This window comes from Hippopotamus amphibius, chromosome 14 (genome assembly GCF_030028045.1).
Source record: "Hippopotamus amphibius kiboko isolate mHipAmp2 chromosome 14, mHipAmp2.hap2, whole genome shotgun sequence".
Classification (NCBI taxonomy): domain Eukaryota; kingdom Metazoa; phylum Chordata; class Mammalia; order Artiodactyla; family Hippopotamidae; genus Hippopotamus; species Hippopotamus amphibius.
This window is the reverse complement of record NC_080199.1, coordinates 62,655,640-62,681,983: the sequence shown is the minus strand read 5'-3', so window position 1 is coordinate 62,681,983 and position 26,344 is coordinate 62,655,640. Positions and strand designations below refer to the sequence as shown.

Here is a 26,344-nt window from a genome sequence, read left to right as displayed (position 1 = left end):
AGAGATACAGCTAAAAATCCTAGAGATAATATACAATTGACTTAAATTTAAGAAAAAGTGATCTAGCTTATGCTTAGTTTCTGCCTATAATGAATATGATGCTATGTTTTGGAATTTGAATTAACACATAAGTTATATAAAGAGTAAGGCTTATGCTGACAAATTATCTTGAAATATAAGGTAGGCCTGATATGGGGATAATCAGTTCCTTAGTTAATCCTATATCATCAATTGAGATCATACTGACTAAAGTATTATATTCTAAGGTTACGTGTTCAGGGTAGAAACTTTTAATAAATTATAGGAAAAATTTCATGCTGCTGTTTTCGTTTTATAATATAATAGCAACTTCTAGACACTGTCAGTAGGTTTGTTACTTGAATATTAGTAGTGGAAAACACTAAAATTCATTATATTTAGGGTAAAGGTATTTGCCACATTTATTCATTCAGTAAATTATAATTGGGCGACTATAGTGTGCCAAACTCTATATTTTATCAACTTATTTGTAAAGGCTGAAATCTATGAACTCTAACATTTTGCAGTGTAAATATTAGTTTTTCTTTATTATAGATGCCGTACCTCTTTTTCTAAGACTTCTCCATTCACCACATCAGAATGTTTGTGAACAAGCAGTCTGGGCTTTGGGAAACATTATAGGTAAGTTGAATTTAGGTTTGAAAAAATTCCAATTAAGTATTTTAATTAACTTTTTTCCTACATTGGCATAGCCATTACACACTATGTTTCCTCTAATTTTAATGTGGGTTGACTGTCTTCTTGCTTCATAAATACTAACTTAAGATTGTACCTCTTTGAAATGGGTATGCAATTTGCTATCAGGATTGGTAGGTTAAATTTTTGTTCCCCAATCAAAATCTGGAGAAATAGCAACACTTGATGCCCTTGACTAATGGTGAGGAAACATAGAACATCAGTGTCCCAACATGAGCCATTGCATACATTTCAGACTTTCTCATCCTGAATGTAATTTTTTTTTAAATACAATTTTCATTTCTGTAGGTGATGGTCCTCAATGTAGAGATTATGTCATATCACTGGGAGTTGTCAAACCTCTTCTGTCCTTCATCAATCCCTCCATTCCCATCACCTTCCTTCGGAACGTCACATGGGTCATTGTCAATCTCTGCAGGAATAAGGACCCCCCACCGCCTATGGAGACAGTTCAGGAGGTAAATGAAGAATTGCAAAGGCCAGATGGTATATTTTCCCTATGTTTATGCTTTAGATTTTCATGCACAGGGAATAAAATAATGCATAGACTGATTTCATTGCAGGTATGAGATATTTAAGAAACGTATCATACTTAATTTTGAATCCTATGAAATAAAAGTTGAGACTCTTATGGCACCTGAGTGAATGTCAGTCCACCCTAATTCAGGAAACCATAAATTCAAGCAGAAAAATACAAAAGAAGAGCATAAAATCTTGGTTTTATTACTACACTGCATTGTTGGTTTAACACTGAAAAAATAAGGGATTGCTACAGATAAAACTGGTGTACTTATATGCAAATGTTCTTGAATGAATTTGCATTAAGTCCAGTTGAAATTTCCCTTGATTCCTGACAAAATTGGTACTCTTAATGTGTGACATGCTTTGTGTTAAATTTGCTAATTAAAAGCAAAGTAGAATCTTTGCTGTTCACATCTAATTTGTAAATGGATCTGAGCATTTTAAGTTTGGGTTTTTTTGTTTTTGTTTTTGTTTTTAATATTTATTTATTTATTTGGTTGCACCAGGTCTTAGCAGCACGAGGGCTCCTTAGTTGCAGCATATGAACTCCCAGCTGCAGCATGCATGTGAGATCTAGTTCCCTGACCAGGGATTGAACCCGGACCCCCTGCATTAGGAACGTGGAGTCTTATCCACTGCACTACCAGGGAAGTCCCTGAGTATTTTAAGTTTTAAAAAATCCTTTGTAACCTTTAATCACTTGGTTGTGTAGAGAAATATTGACTGTGAATCTTTAATGTTTATAATTGACGTTGTTCACCATCTTCTGCCACCTCTTGCCCTCGTGGAACGGGTACTTACTGATTCCCCCCACTTCTGGGTGCCCCCACCCCCCGCCCCAGATTTAAAAAAAGGTCTGTAATGCCTGAATTCAACAAACTTTATACTTTATACTAGTCATAATTTTCTTGACTAAATCTGAGATCAAAAACTTTAATTTGACTCAAGTAGCTTATCAAATAAAATCTTATTTTTACTTTAAGCAGGTAAGTGAGATGACAGCAGTTTTAAGAATAGCTTTTTTAAAATAGCTATACTATATACATGAATCTCCATTCTTTCCAGTTGACATATGTCATAAAGAAGGTTTTTGAAAACAAATGCTTTTCCTTTAAGGTACATTAATCTCTGCCAGACTTAGTTGAATATTTTAATTAGATATCTGAAATATTTTTTTGGTTTTTCAGATTGAATTTATCATATTTTTTTTTTCCTAATAGAGATTCAAACAAACTTAATGTTGTTTTTCTTGCCCTGCAAATAGTATTTACTGCTTTTTTTTTTTATCAAAGTTATTCATTTTTACAAAGACCTCTTCATCCACTCTAGTGTTATTTATTGTTTGTCTTCTTTCCACAGATTTTGCCAGCATTATGTGTCCTCATATACCATACGGACATAAATGTAAGTAAAGCAGAAGCTCAGATTTGGGATTTTGCTCTGGATGGGACTGAAAGGTTTTTGTTTTGTTTTGTTTTAATTTTTTAAAGAGTTATTTATTCTTATGCTTTTAATAAGTGTCAGCATATTAACTTGTCCAGCTTCCACAGTGTATGTGGTTTTCAGAAATAGGATTAAAGTTAAATTAAGTTTATATCTTAAATCACTCAGATAGCAAAAATGCTAACTTTAGAGAAATTATCACATATGTAATTAGTTTAGTTATTTATATCATAATAGTAGTGTTTTAAAGTATTAATATTTATAAAGTGGTATAAGCTTTATAAAGTTCTGTCATATTTTTTTAAAATTTCATTTGATTCTTATAATAGGTAGGCTAGATATTATTGTCCCCATTTTAAAGAAAGCCTCAGGAAAAGATTAAGTGACTTATCCAAAGTTGCAAAGCTTGTAAGGGTCACAGTCGGTATTTAAAACAGATCTTCTGATGACAGATCTTGTTTACTCTCTGTGAAACCACGCTAACTCCAAGGCTACAACTTTTTGAGATACAGTATTGAAGGATATAGTTTTATTTTTTAAATTTGAATTTATTTATTTATTTTTATTTTGAGCTGCATTGGGTCTTCGTTGCTCTGCAGGCTTTCTCTAGTTGTGGTGAGTGAGGGCTACTCTTCATTGTGGTGTACAGGCTTCTCATTGCAGTGGCTTCTCTTGTGCAGAGCACTGGCTCTAGGCTCTTGGGCTTCAGTAGCTACAGCACACAGGCTCAGTAGTTGGGGCACACAGGCTTAGTTGCTTTGTGGCATGTGGGATCTTCCCAGACCAGGGATTGAACCCACATCCCTTGCATTGGCAGACGGCTTCGTAACCATAGTGCCACCAGGGAAGTCCCAAGTATAATTTTAAATGCAAAAGCATCTTTACATGATTTGTTCATTACATGAGATTTAGTTAAGTATTTACTATATGTATTCTGGCAAATATTTGTATCAAGCAGTCTAAAAATTCTCCTCAATGTAGCAAGGCTAAATGTTAATTCTTCCACAAAGTGAAACAATGGCTAGATTTCAGTGAATTTAGAACTGATTCTAGCATTGATCTAGCATTAATTTGGCTTCTAATGTTCCAGCTAATATCTCTGATTTGTTGAATGTTTGTGTTTTTATGATCCTACCATTGTTTGCACACACACATATTATGTATGTGTGTGGGTGTCAGAATTATGTGTGATTTATCATTGGGATGAAGAAAATGCATCGTTGCTAACATTTCTCAAGAGGCAGTGATTTACAGTTCCTATATAAGTATTGACCCTTACATTTCCCTACTTAATTTTAGCACTGTAAATTCTTAGGAAGGAATCTTTTAAAGGTAACTAAAGTAACTTTTTATTTGTCAAGTGTTAGCTTGAACTGTCATAAAAATTAAGTGAAACCTGTTTAGTTATATACTGTCCTGTTTTCAAAATGGATATAAAAGTGACTTTGCAATAGACCTAAGATAATAAATATCTTTTAAAAAAAGGAGGTAAAATTCTTTTTAAAAATGTATTTGTTGTTACTGAATGCTAAATTTAGTCCTAAGCTTTCTGAAAGCCAAAATTAAAAGGGAAATAAGCAAAAAATATCTGATATTTCCATCCAGACTTTTCCCCTAGGACATTATGGAGTCGATTATTGGCGAATAAAGGCTTTCACCACCTATTGGTCTTGTTTATTTGAAAGTTAGAGGTATTAAAGTGATGAAGTACTGTAGTTATATTTATCAAGTTAAACAAACACAGATTGTTCCACGTAAGCCAGAATTGCGCAGAGAATTGTAGGCACAGAGATGAAGAAGACATAGAGGTCCTGCCCTCTAAAACCTCAACATTAGTAGCAGGTAAAGAGTGAACGGAATGAACTTTTGTCAGTTACTTGCTATACTAAATCTATTTCTGTAATATCCTTTTATCTTACCAGCACCCTTATGAGATAAGTTTTGTTCTCTTATTTTACAATTAAGGAGATTGAAACTCAGTAAAATTAATCAAACTAAGATCATACAGTGAATAAAAGCCATGGCTGAGAATTGAAGCCAAGTCCAAACCCTGTGCTCTTTCATACTGCAATCACATAAGCACACAATATGTGTGCAAACAAGAAAAGTAAAACAAAGGAATGACCAAAATTCTGGAATTATGAAAGCACATCCTCTCTGGCAACCAGAAAGCTTCATTGAGAAAGCAACATTTGAAATAAGCATTATAAGGAGATGGTGGTGGAAGGGATGATAGAAGTGAAAAAGATAATTATGTTAATAGTTAGCATTTATTAAGGGTTTAAGTGTGCCAGGCACTGTTTTGAGCGCTTTTCATATGTTGACTCTTTCATTCCTTACAAAAATCCTATGCAATTGGTAACTGTAATTATCTCCATCTTACAAATAAGGTAAAAAAGACAGATAGTTAAGTAATTTGTCTAAAGTCATATAGCCAGGATGAGAGGATTTTGTCAAGTTGAAAAGGTCATTTCAGGTACATGAGGAACAATATTAAGGACTCAAGAGGGTGTGGAGAATACAGGTGGTTAATAAACCAACTCATTTGCTGGGGACTTAAGTTTCAGGATCCTGTTTTAAGAATCCTGTTTTAAGGAGTTTGGGTTTATCTTGTAATCGTTGCAGAATCATTGAAGATTTTCAGATAGAGGAGTGATGTGCTCATGTCCATTGTAGTCAGATAATTTGGAAGAGGCAAGGACAGTCTGGAATGGGGAAAGTTTGAATGTAGGCTGGCCTATTCTGCTATCATATAGTAAGTTTAAGCAAGTTGATGAAGGTATGAACCCAAAGCGGTAATGGCTAGGAAAGATAAAGTGAGTAGAACTTCAAGAGGAAAGGATCAAAGAGAAGAAGTAAAAATTCCTTTGGTTTCTAATTTGTCAATCTAAATGCATAATAATGCCATGAACCATCAGGAGTCAAGCAGAAAGATGAGACTGGTGGAGGAAGATGAGTTTATTGTAAGACAGCCACATTGATTCTGATTTACTTGTTGTTATTCCATAGTAATGTTTCCAGGAAGGAAAAGACAATACATCTTGGAGATCTATCAGCATTTAAGAGAGTCATGAAAATATGGACATTGAGTAAGATTCAGAAAAAGGGCTAAGAATTGAATTCTAAGGAATTCTCTGCATTTGAGCGGTGGTAACAAGGAAGAGGGAACCAGCCAGGGAGTTTTTTAAAGTAGAGAGATGGAAGCATAAATGAGGAAGCAAAGAGCAGGAAAAAAAAACAAGGTAGAGATTTAGCAGGTTCTAGATCATAGAGTCTTGTATATCATGTACCACCTTAGGTTCCGTGTATCCTCTTGCTGTAGCTGATAGGGAGCCAAAGAATAATCTAATTTGTATTATGGATTGATAATTCATACCAATTACGAGTAGAGTATAGATTTTAGGAGAAAAGTAGAGTTGAGATGACAGATCGGTGGTGATTTTGTGGTATAGATGAGAGAAAATTAGGACCAGTACCAGAGCTTAGACATTAGGAATAAAAAGATAAGGGAGGACTATAGAAATCTTTAGATGATAAATTTGCTGATTTTGATATGGGTGGTGAGAGAAGAGAGGAATCAGGGATAATACCCACCTTTCTAACTTGGGTCTTAGGGTAGGACACAACAGAAAAGAAGAGTAGCAGCAAGGGGAGATGTAACAGCAGGAAAGACTTCATTTAGGGACAGTCACTAATGAGACTGCTGGAGAAGCTATGTTGGGCTGTGGAGAGGATTAGGTGGTTTATGGATGTTAATAATGCCCTTGTGACATTAGGAGAAGAACTGAATATTGACCCTGAGGAGTAGAGAAGAAATCTGGACTGATTTAGGTCAGTCTGTGTTCATTTGCTTTCTAGTTACTGTGCTTCTTAAAGTTAGGGTGCAGTTGCAGCGATCTGTAGCATTTGGTTTTCCTCTCCTTTGTGACGTTGTTCATCCATGGCTTGACAAGCCCAGATAATGTTAATACAAATCTACCTTATTTTGCTACAAATGAAGTTAATCAGTTGTTGCAGATTGGTTATGTGCTGCAACTTGATGGTTAGTGACACTTGATGATATGTCAGGGGTCCCCGAGATCACCTTCAGATTCAGTGAGTGATTTGCTAGAAGGAATCACCGAGAAGCTTTTACACTCATGCTTATAATTTATAGCAAAAGGATACCGATTTGTTTAGGGAAAACTCAGTCTTTTCCTTCCTGTATAGGGAAAAACCCAGTTCTTTGCTACTGTATGTATCTCTCCTGTATGTCTCCTTTACTACTCACACAGAACACTTCACTTCTCATACTTCTGGTCACCAAATGTGTTGGGGGGGGAGGGTCCCCCACAACAACAAGCAAGTCTCTGTGACCCACTGGGTACCCTACAATATAATTCACTTCCAGTACTACCCAGAGATAGTGTCAGATCCCACAGGTTAAGGACTCAGTCCCATGTGATGGTCACCTCTTCCCCCAACCCACACTTCAGATGCCAGTCGTAAAGTCCCAAGCCCTCTGATCTTTAGATTAGAGGCTTCAAAGACCCCCTCTTTGGATTCTGTAAATTTGCTAAAGCAGCTCAAAGAACTCAGGGAAACAAGTACATTTACTTGTTTATTAAAGGATATGATAAAAGATACAGATGAACAGCCAGATAAGAGACACATAGGGCAAAATCTGAGAGGGTCCTATTCCCATGAAGTTGGGTTATGTCAGCCTTCTCGTGTGGGTGTGTTTGCCAGCCTGGAAGCTTTTCAAACCCCCGACTGCTGGGATTTTATGTTAACTCTGCTTCTAGCCCCTCTCCACTCTCTGGGGAATGAGGGGCAGGGCTGCAATTCCCAAACTTCTAATCATGGCTCAGTCTTTCTGATGACTTGCCATCATCTAGGAACCATCCAGGAGGCCATCCAGAGTTGCCTCATTAGAGCAAAAGATGCTTCTCGTGCTCTTATCACTTAGGACATTACAAGGGTTTTAGGAGCCCTGAGTCAAGGATGAGGTCAAAGACCAAATATTGGAACAAGAGGTGTTCTTAGTGTTTTTATCACTTAGGAATTTATAAGGTTTTAGAGCCCTGTGCTGGAAACTGGGGGCAGAGACCAGAATATTTCTTATCATTTCACAAGATTAAAATCAACAAAGGCTAAAGGTACATAGGGCAGAGTTTAGGAGATACCAGGTGTAAGTTTCCAGTTGTCCTTTCCCAGTAGATTGGTGAGGACAGTGCTTTATTCTCCCAGCAACCATGTGTGGCAACACACATCAAGTATTACCAACCAGGAACCTCCTGAACTTTTATGTCCAGGGTTTTTATTGGGGAGTCAGTCACATAGGCTGACTGACCTTAACTACTCAGTCTCTGTCCCCTCCCAGAAGTCAGACTCATTTAGTGTGGCCCAGCATCTCAGGAATGCAGTATTATGACAGGATAATACCAGGGCTCAGGGGTTATCTTGAAGGAGCTGATCAAGGACCAGTCCTTTCTTTGGAATGTGTAGGATTGGAGCACCGTGAGCTTGCTCAGTTACCCTTTACTGTATATAAGGATTAAATGTAAGTATAAAGTTTTAACTTGGTTCAGCTCTAGTTGTCTCTAAAGCATGTGTGATATTCACATTCCATAGACATTCTACAGACATCTAATCTTATAGGAAATGCTGTACATGTTAATAGCAGTTTTCAGTAAGGGTGCCTAACAGGACGTTATTTGTTAACACATTTACCAGAGGTGGTGAAAATCAGTAAAGGTCTTTGAGGTGAGTATGTTATTGTTTGACGAGTTTGGATTGCTAGAGATTTTCCTTTGGTTCATATGATACCAGCTTACAAGAAGTGTGTTAGTTTACTATATTGACCCTTTGAGTCATCTGTCTTTTCCATGTGTGTATGTGCGTTTCCTCCTTTGTGTCTAGAGGTTAGCTTTCTAGCAGTCTTCAAGTACATGAAATATTGCTGAAGTAAGAAATTGTAAATGTTTCTAGCACAGAAAAACAGTGAACAATAATTAAAGTAGCTCAGGATTGCTCAAGACTTCATTGGCATGTGATTAATCTGATTATTAGCTGGAAGGAAAAGAGTGCACCCATTGACTATTAGTGACTGTAAAAGCCAGGCATTTGACCATAGAAATCCAGAAAAAGGGAAAACCAAGAAAAAAGAATCTTAGAGGAAAGAGATGTAAAATAGCAGAAGCAGCTCAGATGGGAAACGGCAAGCGAAAGGTAAAGTAACAAATATCAAAAGACATTGAGCAGCTGTGAGCCTGCTTATGGAGATGAGGAAAGCAAACTGAGGAAAACAGAGGAAACTAGAATAGCCTAATAATCTTGTGCTGTGAATTTCAAAGTTTTAAAGCATTTTTAAAATGAGATTTTCAATGAAGCCCCAGTATATTATAAAACAAAATTAAAGAGAGACCAGAAGTACCTTTACAGTTTCAGGGGGCCCGAGACCTAGCAGTAGCTTGCTTTTCCCCCCAACCTTGGAGGTGGTGTCATGGAGATCCCACCAAAAACCATTAATTGATCTCAGCTTAGAAACCGTAAATATTTCATTTTTCTAGGCTACTGTATTTTAGTCAGAAAAGAGTGGTTTTCTGCTAATAGTAGGGGGCTATAATGGGAAAAGAGTTAAATTTCATTTAGAAGCTTCCTAAAACTGGCCAAGGCAGCCAGTATTGTTCTGTACAGTATTACATTTTGTGGCTGTGGTTTATTCAGAGCACACTATTTTGGGTAGGCATTTAGGCCAGTTCTTAAGTTTTGCAAATATGAATAACGTAGTAGGGGGTAATCTTGTGTATTTTCATATTACTGGAGATATACTTCAGGGTAAATTCCTAGAAGCAGGATTGCTAAGTCACAGAGTGAATGCACTGTAATTTTTGTTACACACTACCAAATTCCCTGCCTTAGGGGCTGTGTCATTTGCATTCCCAGCAGCAACATACAGAAGTGACTTTCTTCATGGCCTTGCCCATGCGTTGTCATGTTTTAAATTTTTGTCAGTCAATGAAAAACTGTATCTCATTTTTAATATGTATTTCACTTTTTGTGAGTGAAGTTGAACTTGATATCGTATGTTGAAAAATCATTTTTACATCTTTGCAAAGAGCCGGTTCATCTTTATTGCTCATTTTCTGTCAGATTTTTGGTCTCTTTTTCTTGGCTTTTAGGAACTCTTTATGTATTAAGGATATTAACCCTTTATTTGTGGTATGTTTTATATATATATATGTCAAGTATTTTCCTAATTTGTCCTTTGGCTTTGATATATTTTGCCATGCAGATTTTTCCTTTTTATGTAATCAGATTTATCAGTAGTTTCTTTTGTCGAATCTAGATTTTTTCCTGAGTTATAGATGTTTTATTATGTTAAGGAAATATCCATAAAATCCCATTTTGAGTGTTGACATCAAGAGTGAGTGTTGACTCCCACTCACATGCACACATGCATGCATCCATCTATCCATCCTCTGCTTTCCTTGACCCCCATCCCTGGGCTGTGTAGAGCACCTCCCCTCCCCTGCCTGCCAGTGGTACTCACTGCATGGTAAGTAACTGTGTGCCTATAATTGTGTGTTTATGTGGCCAGACAGCAACACAGTACAGCGCAGTCTGTACTTGTTCACCTTGCATCCTGGCTCCTAACCCAGAGTCTAAATGCAAGGCAATAGGCTTAGGGCGTGTTCCTGGGTCTTCTGACATCTTGTGCTGGAATGTCCCCAGCCTCTGCTTCTGGGTGCCAAGGGTGTGCCCATGTTGGCCCTGGCCGTGACCTGGCTGGGCCCTTTGCTTCCTTCAGGATGTGACTCTCAGTAGGTTAACTAGTCACAGCTGCACTCTGGGTGGTGTCAGGCAAGCAGCCACAAAAGGACAGGAACAGGGTTCAGTGCCTGATCCTGGTACATTTCCGGATGTAGTTCCAGTAGTGCGGTGGGTCCACGTGTCTTTAAGAAGAGACCAAAAAGTCAGAACACCCGACTCTACTAACCACCTTGACTCAGATCTTGACTCTGTTGTCCTCCCTCCTTCTCCCTCCTAGAGTTCCCATCCTTGTGTCTGCACAGCAATGCAGAGTTTACTCAGCTCTCTTGCACCCACGATTACAGCTGATGCCCAGGAACAAAGGGATGGGGTGAAGCAGTGCAAATTAAATTTGTTCCTGCCCCCTTCTCATTCCTTTCCATGTTTCAAAACCCAGTTTGTCACCTCAAACCCATTAGGATGGCTAAGATAATAACAACAATAATAACAAAATAACAAGCGCTGAAGAGGAAGTGGAGAAAATGAAACTGCAGGTGGAAATGTAAAATGGTACAGATGCTACGGGAAACAGTACAGCAGTTCCTCAAAATATTAAACGTAGAATTACCATATGATCCAGTAAGCCCACACAGAAGGACTGAAAGCAAGGACTCAAACAGATATTCTTTACACCCACGTTCATAGCAGCATCATTCACAGTCTCCCAAAGCTGGGAGCAACTCAAGTGTCCATCAACAGATGAATGTAATGTACACATACGATGGGATACTATTCAGCCTTAAGAAGGAGGGAAACTCTGACACATGCTTCGACATGGATGAACCCTGAAGACATTATTCTAAGTGAAATCAGCCAGTCACAAAAGGCGAGATACTGCATTTATATGAGATACTTAGAAGTCAAATTCATCGAGAAAGAAAGTAGACAGGTGGTTGCTGGGACTGTGGAGGGGCGCGGTGGGAAGTTATTGCTTCATTGGCACAGAGTTCCAGTTTTGCAAAACAAAATGAGTTCTGGAGATGGATGGTGGTGATGGTTGCACAACAGTGTGAAAGTACTTCTTACCACTTACACTTCAAAATGGTTAAGGTAGTAAATTTTATGTGTTTTACCACAATTAAAAATAATGTTTGGAAAAAAAAAAAAAAAGAATGAGTGTTGAGGGATTTCCCTGGTGGCACACTGGTTGGGAGTCTGCCTGCCAATGCAGGGAACATGGATTCGATCACTGCTCTGGGAAGATCCCATTTGCCACCAAGCAGCTAAGCCCTTGTGCCACAACTACTGAGCTGTGTGCTGCAACTGCTGAATCCTGCATGCCTAGAGCCTGTGCTCTACAACAAGAGAAACCACCACAATGAGAAGCTCGAGCACCGCAACAAAGAGTAGCCCCCGCTCACTGCAGCTAGAGAAAGCCGAGTGCAGCAATGAAGACCCAATACAGCCAAAAAATTAAAAGTAAATAAAATAAAGTTTCTTTTAAAAAAAATCACTATTAACATTTGTTTAAAAAACAAAAGAATGAGTGTTGGAATTTTTCAGTATCTGTGGAGGTTATTACATGAGCTATATATTGATATTTCTAAAATTGAACAATCCTTGCATTTTTTGAGTAATCCCACTTGATTATCATATTATTTTCTTAATGTATTATGGGATCCTGTTCACTAATATTTATCCAGAATTTTTACATCACTATTCACATAAGTGATATTGGTCTACAGTTTTTTAATGCTATCTTTATTAGGTATTAATATTGTATTTTTGTTGCATTTTAAAAGTTTAGGTACTAACGTTATGCTTCACTTATTTTCTGTACTCTGGATGAATTTATATAGCCTGGGGATCTGTCTGATCTTTGAAGATTTGGTAGTTTCCCCCTTGAAACCTTTTGGGTCTTGTAACTTGTGGGATTATTTCCCTGATAATTTTCTCTATTTTGCTTTTAAGAGAGAGAGCTTGTTTAAGCTCTCATCTCTACTGAGGTCAGTTTTTTGTAAACTATTGTCCTAGGAAATTATTCATTTCATCTAGGTTTTCAACTTTGCTTGCTCATAAGTGTGCAAAGTAATCTCTTTATGATTTATTTTGTTTTAATTTACTGTTTCAGGAGTTATTTTCTTCATCATTTCTTATTTTGTACATTTGTGCTCCCCCTACCACTTTCTCTAATTAAGTTAGCTAGGACTTTTTTTTTCAAAGAACCAGGATTCCGGGCTTCCTAGGTGGCACAGTGGTTGAGAATCCGCCTTCCAGTGCAGGGGAAACGGATTCGATCCCTGCTCCAGGAAGATCCCACATGCCGTGGAGCAACTAAGCCCGTGCACCACAACTACTGAGCCTGTGTTTTGGAGCCCATGAGCCACAGCTATTGAGCCCACGTGCTGCAACTACTGAAGCCCACGCGCCTGGAGCCCGTGCTCCGCAACAAGAGAAGCCACAGCATTGAGGAGCCTGCGCACCGCAATGAAGAGTAGCCCCCATTCACCGCAACTAAAAAGAAAGCCCGCACACAGCGGAAAAAAAAACAAAAAAAAACAAAAAAGACCCAACACAAAGAACTAGGATTCCAGTTTATTAATTAGATATGTGGTTTTCTGTTCTTCTACCTCTTTACTTTCTACTTTTGTATTTATTTTTTATTTTTGCTTTATTTTGGTTTGCTCTATTCTTTTTCTAGCTTTTTATTGGGGATCTATTTTCATTCTTTTAAGTTCTCTTGTGTATATTTTTAAGGCTATGTACTTACCTTTGAACACTGCTTTAGGTAAATCCCATAGATTCTGATATGCGGTATTTTCATTATAATTTTCTAGAAAATTTCTGTATTTTTCTTTTACCCAAGAGTTGTTTGATATAAGGCTCTTAAATTTCCATATGGTATTTTGGTATTTATTAATATCTAATTTTATTGCCTTGTAATAGTTTTATAATGTTTCTGCTTTATGTAATTAATATTTTCTTTGGACCTAATAATATTTTTGTGCTCCATATGCAAGTTAAATTACCTGTTATCAAGGTTTAAATTTCAGTGTATATTTATAAAATCTATATCCTCATTTTTTGTCTACTTGACCTCCCATACTGATAATAGTGTATGAAAAATCTTCTGTCAGTAAGTTTTTTTTTCTTGCATCTTTTTAGTTTCTCCTTTGTAGTGGTATTTACAGGGTTACTTGGTGAATAGATGTTTTTAATAGTTATATATTCATTGTAAATTGTGGGATTTAGCTTTACAAAGTAGCCTTCTTTATTATTCTTTGTAATACTTTGTGGAATGAATTCTCCTGGTCTGCTAACAGGATTGCAGTGTCTGCTTTCTTATCATTTACTTGGTGTACCTTTGCTTGTCCCTTTACTTTTAGCCTTTCTGAATGGCTTTGTTTTAGGTGTATCTCTTGTACTCAATATAGAATTGGGTTTTGTTTTAGGAGCCAACTTGAAAATCTTTTTTCTTGTTATAGATGAGTTAAGCCTGTTCATATTGTTTGATATGTTTGGTTTCAACTCTGTCCTGTTATTTTGTGTTATAATTTCTGTGTTTTATTTTCTACTTAGTGTTCTTTCCTCTCTCTTTTAAAAATTTCTTTTGGTATTTAGAGGAATGTTTTGTTTTTGTTCTAATGTTACCTTTATACTTATACCTTTTATAATGCCTTTTGTTTTTTTACTGTCTGGTTTGACAGATTTAATGTTCTCTTTTCTCTCACCTCATTCTTCCATTTTTGAATCTAGGTTTGTGTCTTTTGCCCAATTTGGGAAGTTTTCTGTCATTATGTCTTCAGATATTTTTTCAGCTTCACTTCTCTTTCTGAGACTCTACTGACATGAATGTTATTATATCTTTTATTATCCTACAGATTCCTAAAGCTCTGTTCATTCTTTGCAATCTTTCCCCCCCCAATTGGACAATTTGTATTGATCTATCTTTGAGTTAGCTGATTTTTTTTCCCTCTCTCCCTTGTACTATTGTGCCCTTCCAGTGAGTTTTAATTTTGGTTACTGAGTTTGTTAGTTTTAAAAATCCATTTGGTTCTTCTTTATTTCTCCTCTTTCTTTGCTGAGACTTATTATGTTTCATTTGTTTCATATGTGTTCATAATTGCTTGCTGAAGTATTTTTATGACAGTTACTTTAAAATCCTTGTCAGATAATTCCAATATCTGTGTCATCTCAGTGTTGGTATCTGTTGACTATTTTTTCCCTTTTCAGTTGAAGTGATCCTGGTTCTTGACATGATGATTTATTTTCAGCCGTAGCCTGCATTTACTCTGATTTCTGTTTAAATCTCATTGCCTATTACTGCCAGACTGTGTAGTAGACAAGCTTTGCTCACAGACACAGCATCAGTAGACACGCTTCAGCAAGGAGGCCTTCCTTGTGAGGGGGTAGGATGGTAGATGGGTGCAATTCTCAGGCATACCTTCTTGTCCTCCTGTTTTTGAGTTTGCAGTATTTCTATTTTTCTGGAACATATAACATTTAAATTTTTCTCTTATCTTCACATTTGTGTTAGTCTTTGATCTACAGTGAAATGTTTCTTCAGTTATCTCTTAGTTGAGTGAAGCTCATTCTCTGGTACAGGTGTCAGCAGATTTTTCTGTAGAGGACAGATAGTAAATCTCATAGGTTTTTTGAGCCACATGGCCTCTGTCCCACTAATGGGGAGTAGTTTTACTAGAATATGTTACCTTTAAACTCTTCATTCCCCTCTCCTCTAAAGTCTTACATAGGCTTAGAGCAGGAGGTCCAGACAAAAGTTAGAATTTAATTTTTTCTTTTCTTATAGGTAATTTGAAATTTGTAGCCTTCTCAGACTGCTAGTAATGTTGAAGGTGTGGGCTATGTGTGGTTTTATTTGCTCTTCTTAATCTGTATATTTCTTTGAAGGTTACATGGAGAGATTTGAATTCAGGTGGCTACTATTATTTTAGAGGAACAAGTGTCTTTTTTAATTTGAATACTCTAATAGGAAACACCTCCAGATTTCACATGAGATTAGACCTGTGCTTACATTGCTTGGTGTGAAGACACCGAGGAAAACTACCTGCAAGCTCTTTGACTTTGAATGAGTCAACAAACCTGAGACTGTTTTTTGGTTTTTGTTATTTGCAAAATTAGGTGGGCACAGGGCATGGCTTATACTATATGCTCTTCAGTTGGGACATTTTTGAAGTGATTTACAAGTAATTTTTCCCCCAAAGTTAAAATGCCAAGTCATTTTTTAAAAATCTGTTTAATAGTCTGAAAGATTACATTGCTAAACATGTTTGAAAACTACTGACATGAATAAATGATCTCTTTGGGCTCTTCTAGACTTGAAGCAGCATGATATATTGGTCTCATTCTGTATATAAAGTGTTTCCTTGTGATTATTGGGTATTCAATTTATGGGGGCAGGGAGAATTACTTTTTTTTCTGCCTATATATAAATTTATCTGCCTATATATAGATATGGAAGTTGGGATAGAATTTGTCCCAGACTTCTGTGTCTTATTTTTGTGAAGAGTGACCTGAGGTAGCCATTGAGAGAGTTTTATCTACTACTTAATAGATGTATCAGCTCAACAGATATTTTTCCCATCAAGCTCAAACAAAATTTAAATACTTTTCGTGTCACCATCCCATAAGTGTGTTATGTATCTTAAACATTCAAACAAATATATTAAGTGGTAATTCTTTTTTATTTCCTGCAGATTCTTGTGGATACTGTTTGGGCACTGTCATACCTGACAGATGGAGGTAATGAGCAGATACAGATGGTTATTGATTCAGGGGTTGTGCCATTTCTTGTGCCCCTTCTGAGCCACCAGGAAGTGAAAGTTCAAGTAAGTATTTAAACATTTTTTTCTTACTTGTATAAAACTTATATTTGCTATTAACTAGTTAACTTATACAACCAGGCTTCAGTTCTGTCTATATGCACATTTCTTCAGTATTTCTTGTGCTTTTTTTTACTGAATCTTCAGTATTTCTTGTGCTTTTTTTACTGAACCAACTGAATTGTTGGTTTCTAAATCTTTATCTCACCCAAATTCTTTGCTGAGTTTCAGACTCATATAGCCAATTGTCCTTGAGTCCTTCGACATATCTTCTAAGAACTCCATTGTCATTTCAACCAGACAAAAATGACCATACCATCTCCTCCCACAAACCTGCTCCTCTTCCTACATCCCCTTTCAGTGGACAGAATAGTCCAAGCTAGAAACTTTGATATTCTTCCTCTTATCTCCTCTCCATTACAAAACCCTGTCAACCCTTATTATATAGCTTTCCAGTCTGTCTTCTTGTATCTAGAGCCACTGATTTAGTTCAAGATTTATTTTGTTTCCTCTGGTAATTGCAACACCTTCCTAACTGCATTTTCTCCTCTCTCTCTAGTTTTTCCTACTCTACTTAGGGTTACGTGGCTGATAGATCTTTTCGTCCTACTTCTGCCAAAGTGACTTTTTAGATAGAAATGTGTGCCCATTCCAGGCCTTTATTAAAATCTTTCTGTGGTGCCAGTTTACTAATAGATTAAAACAGCTATTAAGAACAAATCTTTACATTTCTTATTTTAATCTTTTTCCAACTATTTTCCACATAATTTTTCTATATAGTTCCAATTTTCACAAGACAATTGTTTCGAGTTCACAATTGCTTCCCAGTTCTGCAAAATGATTTGTGTAAGAATGCAGTAAGTTTTAATCATTCACCCCTTGCATTTTTACATTTTCTCAGGATTATAAAAAATATAGAATCAGTTTCATCATAAGTACATTTATAGAAAACATTTTATCCCCACCTCAGACAGCAGCACTCAGAGCGGTTGGCAACATAGTGACAGGTACTGACGAGCAGACCCAGGTTGTTCTCAACTGCGATGTCCTGTCACACTTCCCAAATCTCTTATCACACCCAAAAGAGAAGATAAATAAGGTAAGGCATTTAACAGCCTCATCAGTGCATTTCCTTCTCTTTGTATATTTTATTTTTAACTGCCTTCTTGTTTCTGTTGCTATTTGTTTGTGATTCTCTTCAAAACCATTCTAGTTAAGATGAGAATTATTTCAAATCACCTCTGCAGTTACTTTGTTTCAGTTTTTAATTGCTTGCTGTAAGTGCTGCCGTGATCATCACAGAATAAAATTATTTTTATATTAACCAATGTTTTTATTCCGATAGATTGAGCAGTAGCAAAAATCAGTAAATTAGTAGCCACTAGGTGAGAGTACATCTGAAATCTTCCATTGAGTGGCTGGTATCTCTCTTTTTTAAATAAACAAATAGATTATAATTTAGTCTCCCTATGAAATTAGATTGAATGTAAAACTGCAGTGCCTAAAAGGATCATTAAAATTGCTTTTTAAAAAAAAAAAGATTTTAAGCTTCAGATACAAACTCATTGTTAAATGTGTACTTAAGTACTTTAGTCTTCATGCCTGGCTTATTTCACATTGCATGTTTTCAAGGTTCATCCATGTTGGAGTGTGGATCAGAACTTCATTCCTTCTTATGGCTGAATAAATATTCCTGTATACCATATTTTGTTTATTCATCCATTTGTTGATGGAAACTTGGATTGTTTCTACCTTTTGGTTGTTGTGAATAATAATGCTTCTATGAACATTGGTTTGAGTCCTTGCTTTCAGTTCCTTTGGGTATATACCTATGAGTAGAATTGTCATCATATGGTTATTGCATGTTTAGCTTTTTGAGGAGATGCCAAGCTCTTTTCCATAGCAGCTGCACCACTTTACATTCCTACAAGCAATGTTATGAGGGTTCCAATTCCTTTTTTTAATTATTATTATAGCCACCCTAGTACTGTGAAGTGGTGTCTCGTAGTTTTGATTTGCATTTGGTTTAATACACTTTTATTTGCCTGAAATGCCACCATCCCCCAATCAGCAGAACTGATCATTTCTTCACCATAACTATATTTATATAGTTTTTTGGCTATAATTTGACAGTTGGATTCTTATAGAAAAGTATGTTGTCAGAAATCACATTTTATAAGTACTTTTGTTCCGATGAAGGGAAAGAAGCCAGAGTGTTTTAGACTCTAAGCAAGTTATTTTTACTGAAATTCCCATAATATAGGAGATTTTTGCGGCTAAATATATTCTGTAATTGGAAGCAGAGCTGAGAAGTGAGGAAACTGGACAGGAGGGTAGAGAGAAGTTCTGGCCTGGGATCTGATACCGTCATGTAGACTCTATCATGGGGGAAAGGAAAAGGGTTCATAGAGATACCTCCTCAGCTTCAGCAAGCAGGTAGTTGCCGCAGGAGTTTTTCACCTTGAGCATTTGTGTTATTTGCATCTTGGTTACATCATGGTTCTTTGGAGGTATAAGTTAGCAACTCAGTGTTTTTCCCTCAACCTTTTAGTTTGAAATTTTTCAAACCTGCAAGAAGTTTGCAAAAATAGTGTTGTGAACACCCCTATACTCTAAACATAAATTAACCAATTATTAACATCCTACCACAATTGGATGGCAAAAATAAATTTACAGTATTATTTTGGCCGCGCTGCACAGTTTGCGGGATCTAAGTTCCCTGACCAGGGATTGAACCCAGTCCACAGCATTGAAAGCGCCGAATCCTAATCACTAGACCACTGGGGAACTCTCCTACAGTCTTTTAATTGTAGAGGAGGAAGAAGATACACATTTGACACTACTTGTTCGTGACATAAATTATTTAAGGTTACAATAAAATTTGTTATATAGACCATCCTAGACTAGTTAGAAGCTTAAGTTCTAAATATATCTTACAAGTAAATATTTTTATAATAAAGCAATTCACCTTTCTTAGAAGTAGTTTTAACAAAGTTTTAGGAAATTCAGTCTTCTATTTATTTCTGTCATCTGTCTTTTAGAGGGAGCTCATGCGCCAAAAATTTAAGGTCCGTAAGTAAAGACTTTTTGTCTGTTTTGTTCACTGCCATATCACCATTGTCTAAAATAGTGCCTGTGGTATAGTCCTAGGCCTCTATATTACTGAAGGTTATGCTAGGTTAATGGGCCCAGATACTATGGATAGAAGTTTCCTTATATGTTTAAAATGGTAGATTCTGTGTAACTTAATCACTTTAGATGCATTTCCCTTAATGCAACTGAGGTGATTTGATTTGTTCTTGTATATATAAACTACATTAAAATAAAAATATAAACACATTAAAGATACAGTTTTTCAAATAAAGTTGCCCTTTATTTTGTTCAATTATAGGAAGCAGTGTGGTTCCTTTCCAACATTACAGCAGGCAACCAGCAACAAGTTCAAGCTGTAATAGATGCTGGATTAATCCCCATGATTATTCATCAACTTGCTAAGGTCAGTCATTGTTATGAGTGTATCATGTCTGTTAATATATTATAACCAAGACTTTTTGACCAAAAAATTCATTTTAACATTTCTTTTTTTAACCTACAGGGGGACTTTGGAACACAAAAAGAAGCTGCTTGGGCGATTAGCAACTTAACAATAAGTGGCAGAAAAGATCAAGTGAGTTTGGAAAAAAATTGTTAATGGTGGTTAATATTGGAAACTATACTACTCTCTTAGGTTTAGGAGTTGTTGATTGTTTATGAGCCCTGTACTGTGTTCTTTTGGGGGAAAATGTAGTTATATAAATAAGAGTATCTCTTCTCTTTTGTTGTGTAGGTTGAGTACCTTGTACAGCAGAATGTAATACCACCATTCTGTAATTTACTATCAGTAAAAGATTCTCAAGTTGTTCAGGTGGTTCTAGATGGTCTGAAAAACATTCTGATAATGGCTGGTGATGAAGCAAGCACAATAGCCGAAATAATAGAAGAATGTGGAGGTAAGAGGGTTGATTCAAGAAAGGTAATCGAGCACTGGAACTCTGTTCCTTGAAAGACAGCTAATTAGAAAGAAAACTTAAGATACATGGCTATTAACATCACCTGAGGATGTTGCCATTCTTTGTTTGCTATATTAGTAGTCTAAGAAGATTTTCCAGAAAACAATGGGTCGTGAAAGCCACTCCATAACCTTCCTAGAGATTCACAATGCTTTTTAGGAAACACAAATACTCCTCTTAAAGTCATATTGCATAAGAGTGAATTAAATGCTCTGAAAATCACTAAAGTAGAGAAACTTACAAGCTTTGTTTAATTCAGCATTTCTCAAACTCCTTGACAGTAAAACACTTATTTTCATGTTAGACCTATTACTATCATGTGATTCTGTGGACCTCACTTTGTGAAATATTATTCCACGTATTGGAATAGGTTATGGAAAAGGTTAATGATTTCACAGTCATCTAGATATTTTCTTCCAGTTTTATGATTGCTAGCTAGAGCTTCATGCTAGGGTTATTACTACAGGAATTACTTTGAAATTTTAATGAGAAAGAACTGTGATTTGAAATACTATATCATTATTTTCTCTGGTAATGACAAATGAAGCATATATTTTAAAGTTCTGTTTTTTTAAAGGTGCCTTGTTAAATGTGTACTAAATTGCCCAAACCTTAAGTTAACTTAATGTCATGTTTTATTTTATGTTGTGTTGACTAATTTGTTTGATTACACTACTCAGTTTATTTTTGTAAGAGAAAACAAATGTCATAGCATCATAGAATATTCAGACTGGAAGTATTTTCTTAATAACAAGAAGAAAATATCCTAGAGGTGTTAAGGAGTCTTGTCCATGGTCAGAGAAGTAGTTAGTGATAGAAGCATAATTAAAAGTCAGATCTTTGTACTGTACTACTAGTAATTCACTGTTCATTTTGTTTTTGAGATGTTTTACTTTTTAAATAATTTGAAATGAGCACTGTAGTCTGGTTCAGAACAACTTAACCCAGAAAGTTTGAGCTGTAAGCTTGTTACTCTTCAGCTTTTTATCAATATAGTTGCTTCTGTCTATGAGATAAATACTTATAATTAGGATACATATTTATTTAGCATTTTATGATTTTATAAAGCACTTTACATCCATTATCTTTGACACCTATTTTCCCATTTTTCTGATTTGTGTATTACTATATAAAAAAAAATGAAACTATTTCCAAATAACTTAGCTAAAGAGACATTTCAAGGAAGAATATTTGTTATTAAGGATTTAATAGATTTATGCATCTGATACATGGAGTAAATATATTGGGAATATAAATAAAGGCATTCTACAGTTACTTTTCTGAAAAAATATCTCCTAGACTCATTGTGGCTATAGGATGTATGCACCTTATTCTTTTTTTTTTTTAAGAAATTACTTCAGGGACTTCCTTGGTGGTCCAGTGGTTAAAACTCTGTACTTCCACTGCAGGGGGCCCAGGTTCAATCCCTGGTCAGGGAAGTTCCACATGCCACATGGTGTGGCGAAAAAAAGAAAAAGAAATTGCTTCAAAATTTAAAGTTTTTATCTTCTGTTTATATCAGTCATTAAGTAACATTTAGAAAACAAAGAGAAGGATAAAAGTTACTGTATATGCAACAGTGTGATTATATTAAAGGAGTGGGGGGGCTTGAGGGGGCAGATCGTGGTTCTAGTTCTGTCACTAACTTGCCACGTAACCTACATCTCTGTGCCACAGCTTTCTCATCTGTCAAATGGAGTGTTTAGGTATTTTTAAGCTGCCTGCCTCGGTGACCAGGATACCTCAAGGGCTTCTCTAAGGAGGAAGAAATTAGTGGGATGCTGGTCCTCCAACCAGAGCAGCTCAGGGTTTTATCTGTACTTTAGATGAACTATCATCTTTGGAGGGTGGTGGGAGGGTGTTCTGAGTTCTTTAGGATTTCCCATGATTACAGTGAGCACAGTTTTTATTAGTATGTGCTTAATTATTTCGATTATTTTATTTTTATCAGGTTTGGAGAAAATTGAAGTTTTACAGCAGCATGAAAATGAAGACATATATAAATTAGCATTTGAAATCATAGATCAGTATTTCTCTGGTGATGATGTAAGTATATATTAAAATATGATGTGTCTGCATGTAATTAAAATCTGTACATAAGTTTACTAAGAATTTTCCATAACTAAATTTATACTGTATTTCTACCACCTTGTTGCTTTTGTAATTTGTTAAATGGGAAGAAATAGTGATTATAGAAATGATGTATGTTCAGATTGGTAAAGTAAATCCACAGATACAGAAACTTAAGCATGGGGCAATTTTTAAATGTGTGTTCAATTTTAAATTGTTGAATTTATTAATAATATTATTGATTTACTTAAAATGTTTTTAGGTAATAAAAACATTCATACAGAATTCTCTCCTAAGAAGTAAATCAGTTCTGCTTACACTGTAATGTGTAGTATCTTAACATAATAAAGATTTTTTCCTTGCTTTTTGTAGATTGATGAAGATCCTAGCCTCATTCCTGAAGCAACACAAGGAGGTACTTACAACTTTGACCCAACAGCCAACCTTCAAACAAAAGAATTTAATTTTTAAGTTCAGTTGAGTGCAGCATCTTTCCCACATTCAATATGAAGCACCACCAGATGGCTACCAAATGACAAGAACAACAGCAACTACAAAAGGCTTCAAAACATACATGCCTCTTCGTTTTGATGCTTCTAAAGCAAGCCATGTCTCAGTCACTTTGCAGTTGCCAAAAGTCACTATCCACATGGACTGTAAATGCATATGCATGATTTCCTAAACTGTTTTAGAATTCTCCTTACCAATCTCAACTACCCTATTTTTCCCTGTTCCCTGGTGCCACACGCTGACAACTGCAGTCTCCAGTTTAGAATATTCTGTAGTGGTGGCATGTCAGCTGCCCACTTGATATTCCTTTGGAAAATGGTGCGCTGTGGATCAAGACACTTTGGTATGACACATACACACGCTGGAAGACTTTAAAGAGGTGCAGTCCGATCTGAGCCTCCGTCATTGTCCTCCACAAACATATTTTCATACTCTTTATGTGGAAGAATAGATTTTAAAGTACAAGCCAAATGATTTTCATTGGTGGAACTGACACAAACAAAAAGTAACTTAAAAAAAAAAAAGAAACTTGGTTATTGATTAAACAGATAAGTTTTAAGAAAACTGTACTTCATCTACCAGTAATTGATGTGTTTATTATCTGCCTCAGAAGCCAGGGTTGGAGGAAGAACTTTAGCTATGGATGGTAATGCTTTCGCCATTATACCTAATTTTTGAGAACAGCAAGCCCTATTTGACCACTCACTTCAGCCTGTGTGTTCCTGCTGTTTTGAAGTAATCAAATGCTGTGCATGGTATTTTACCTGAGCTGCAACCGTTACGAACTTGAACTTCTGTTTAAGTTGAAAGCAAGAGTCCCTGACTATAAAGAAAAATAAATAAATAAGAGCAAAAAACACGAAAGTCTAAAGTACCCATTGGTGATATTAAAAAAGAAAATCTTGCTTTCAGCTTTCAGGAGTTAATATTTTTCGTTTTAAATTGATAATTGGATATGGTTGATTTATATTGGGTTTAAACTGTGGAGCTTTCATGTTTACTGTAATTTAGTCTTAAAATATTTTTTACTTAGTAACCAGTGCTTTTGATAATGTGGTTGGCAACAAACCAGCAACTATTTAGAAGTGTCATAAAACTTCATTCTTTGATTATTGGAAAGTTCATTCAGATCCTACTCTAAAAGCATATTCACATATAAAAAGATTCAGACCAGGATCTGCATAGAGGAATAATCTGCAGTTATTTAACATAAACCTGATTTGCAGTGATCTTTAAGTAGTTCTGCAAAATCTGGCATTACTTTGTAAAGTCATTGCTTTTGGTAAATTGTCTGACCCAGTTATTAATGAAAGAATATGGATTTGAAATTTTTTAAACTGAATAATTTGTGCTGTCACAGGAATGGTTTTGTTGCTATTGTTTACTGGGTATAATTTCCCAATGCATTGATGTGAAGAGATAGAAAATCTAAACTAATTTAGTTATCCAATGGGGGGGGGGGGTGTATTTACTGTGATGAAGATGAGACAGATGCCATCAGAGCTTTGTGAATCAGCGGGGGTGTTTTCACTGATAAACAACACATAGCAGGTGTGCATTCATTACAAATATATGTATCTGCCAAGGTGGAGCCACTTTAAAGAGTGAGTTTTGTCTTGTATCTAAAGGGGATACAAGCGTATGTTTAAACTGCAAGATTTTTACTTGCTAGAAAATCTGTTTTAATATAGTGGTTTGGCCTCTGATTATTTATAGGTTTTATAAATTTTAGAATCAATTTCTCTTTAAGGTGGCTCAGATTTTTCAACTCTTGTGCACATAAAATTGAGTTGAAGTTCATTGTGCCTTTTTTTCTTTATCCAAATTTTGAGTTAAAGCTTCATATGGTAACTGCATCCTGTTCAGACACTGTAGTCTAAATTTTTGAAACTGTGTGGTGTTCACTAAAAGTAGGAATAACAAAGTCAGAGCTAATCAAGGTCACAAACTTCGGTGAAACCCTTAAAGTCCAAATCTTCTCGATATTGTGATTTGTACCCCTTCCAGTTTACTTTCTTCTGGGCTCTACATACTTACTGACAGTTACCTTTTAAATTTTGCACACATTGAGATAAAATTGGGCCTCTACTGTGCCGATTCCTATTTCCTCTTGTGTTTAAGTGCAAACTAACATAAGTGAACATGAGCATCAAGTAGTGCAGACGTATGTGTGCATTGGCTTGATCCAATTTGTTGTGACCTTATCAGTTTGGAAATGGAAATGCAAAATTTCATAGGTAAAGGAAGCTAAGTATATTGCTGCACTTTTAAGTTTTCAAAACAGTGTTGAAAAATTGCATTGTTTTTATTTTTTTTAAACTCAGTTAAAAAAGACTAAAACGTTCTTTCAAAAGAGGCATCTAAATGTGTTCCTAATTTTGTATATGGGCTTAGGTTTTGTAACCAATAAAAAAGCTGCTATCAAATATGATAAAACATTGAAGAACTTATTTTTGAAAGTATCTTAATTTCCTAGTTTTGTTTTCTGTGTGGCTAAGTTTAAATTTGGAATTATTTTCCAAACATCAACCACAGTGGAGGTGAATCATGAATTATTCTTTCACTGTATTTTAATATCTCCTTTTCACTATAATAAACTAAGATGACCGATGCTAGATTTAAAAACATCTTGTAACAATAAGAAGTACCAAAATCTATACTAATTTCCTAAGCTGCCATAACAGAGTACACAAAACAGGTGGCTTTAAACAATAGAAACTTATGATTGCACAGTCTGGAGGCCCGAAGTCAGGGTGATGGCTGGGACGTGCTCTCTCTAGGGGAGGATCCTTCCTTGTGTTTCCCTGCTTCTGGTGGTTGCCAGCAAACCTTGGCATCCCTTGGCTGGTAGCTGCATCACTCCAGTCTCAGCCTTCGTCATCACGTGGTGTTCTCTCCTTGTATCTCAGGTTTAAATATCATAACTTGTAGAAAGGCCATTTGAGACGATAGTGTAATTATGACTTTCATGAAACAAAAATTCAGACTTGTTTAAGGCCTGTCTAACCCTTGAAAACAAGAACTTTGGAAGATACTAATTGCAGTAAACCTAACAGTTTTAACCTGTTAGATAGAAGTTGTGGCTCTAATTGAAACCTTGGATTAATTAAAAGAACAAAGGAGCAGCCAGACATTTTAGTACACAGATATTTTTACTTTTGTATGACACTTCAAAGAATTTTTGAAAGAATTCAGTATACAAGTAAATATTTAATCCTATTTAATCTTGCCATAATTTACTTCAGAAGGGTTGTCCTTTTGAGGAAATTAATTATTGCAAGTAAAAGTTTTTGAATGTTAGTTGTCTTACACTGATGGCTATGAATTTTCTTAACCCAAGTTGAACTGGGGGTTTTAATTAAATCTTTTTGGAGAAAGGGAGTATAATTTCTGTACATTAAGCTGTAAGTGTTAAGGCATATAGGCCAAGGAGTGCTC

General features: G+C 35.9%; 1 protein-coding gene and 1 non-coding gene across 3 annotated transcripts in view; both read left to right on the top strand.

Annotated features, from left to right (window-relative positions):
• The window catches only part of KPNA3 (karyopherin subunit alpha 3), an 89,784-nt gene extending 66,319 nt beyond the window's left edge, over window positions 1-23,465 (top strand). For both annotated transcript variants that reach the window (XM_057707146.1, XM_057707145.1), the window contains exons 8-17: window positions 574-660; window positions 1,024-1,193; window positions 2,617-2,661; window positions 16,152-16,283; window positions 17,248-17,376; window positions 19,669-19,773; window positions 19,873-19,944; window positions 20,104-20,266; window positions 22,278-22,372; window positions 22,769-23,465. In XM_057707146.1, coding sequence (XP_057563129.1) covers window positions 574-660; window positions 1,024-1,193; window positions 2,617-2,661; window positions 16,152-16,283; window positions 17,248-17,376; window positions 19,669-19,773; window positions 19,873-19,944; window positions 20,104-20,266; window positions 22,278-22,372; window positions 22,769-22,867 — 1,097 coding nt within the window. In that variant the 3' untranslated portion in view covers window positions 22,868-23,465. The remainder of the gene's footprint in view (window positions 1-573; window positions 661-1,023; window positions 1,194-2,616; window positions 2,662-16,151; window positions 16,284-17,247; window positions 17,377-19,668; window positions 19,774-19,872; window positions 19,945-20,103; window positions 20,267-22,277; window positions 22,373-22,768) is intronic.
• On the top strand, window positions 21,693-21,765 carry TRNAG-UCC (transfer RNA glycine (anticodon UCC)). Its single transcript has one exon. It is a non-coding gene; the product is annotated as a tRNA-Gly (tRNA).
• Window positions 23,466-26,344: the final 2,879 nt, after the last annotated feature.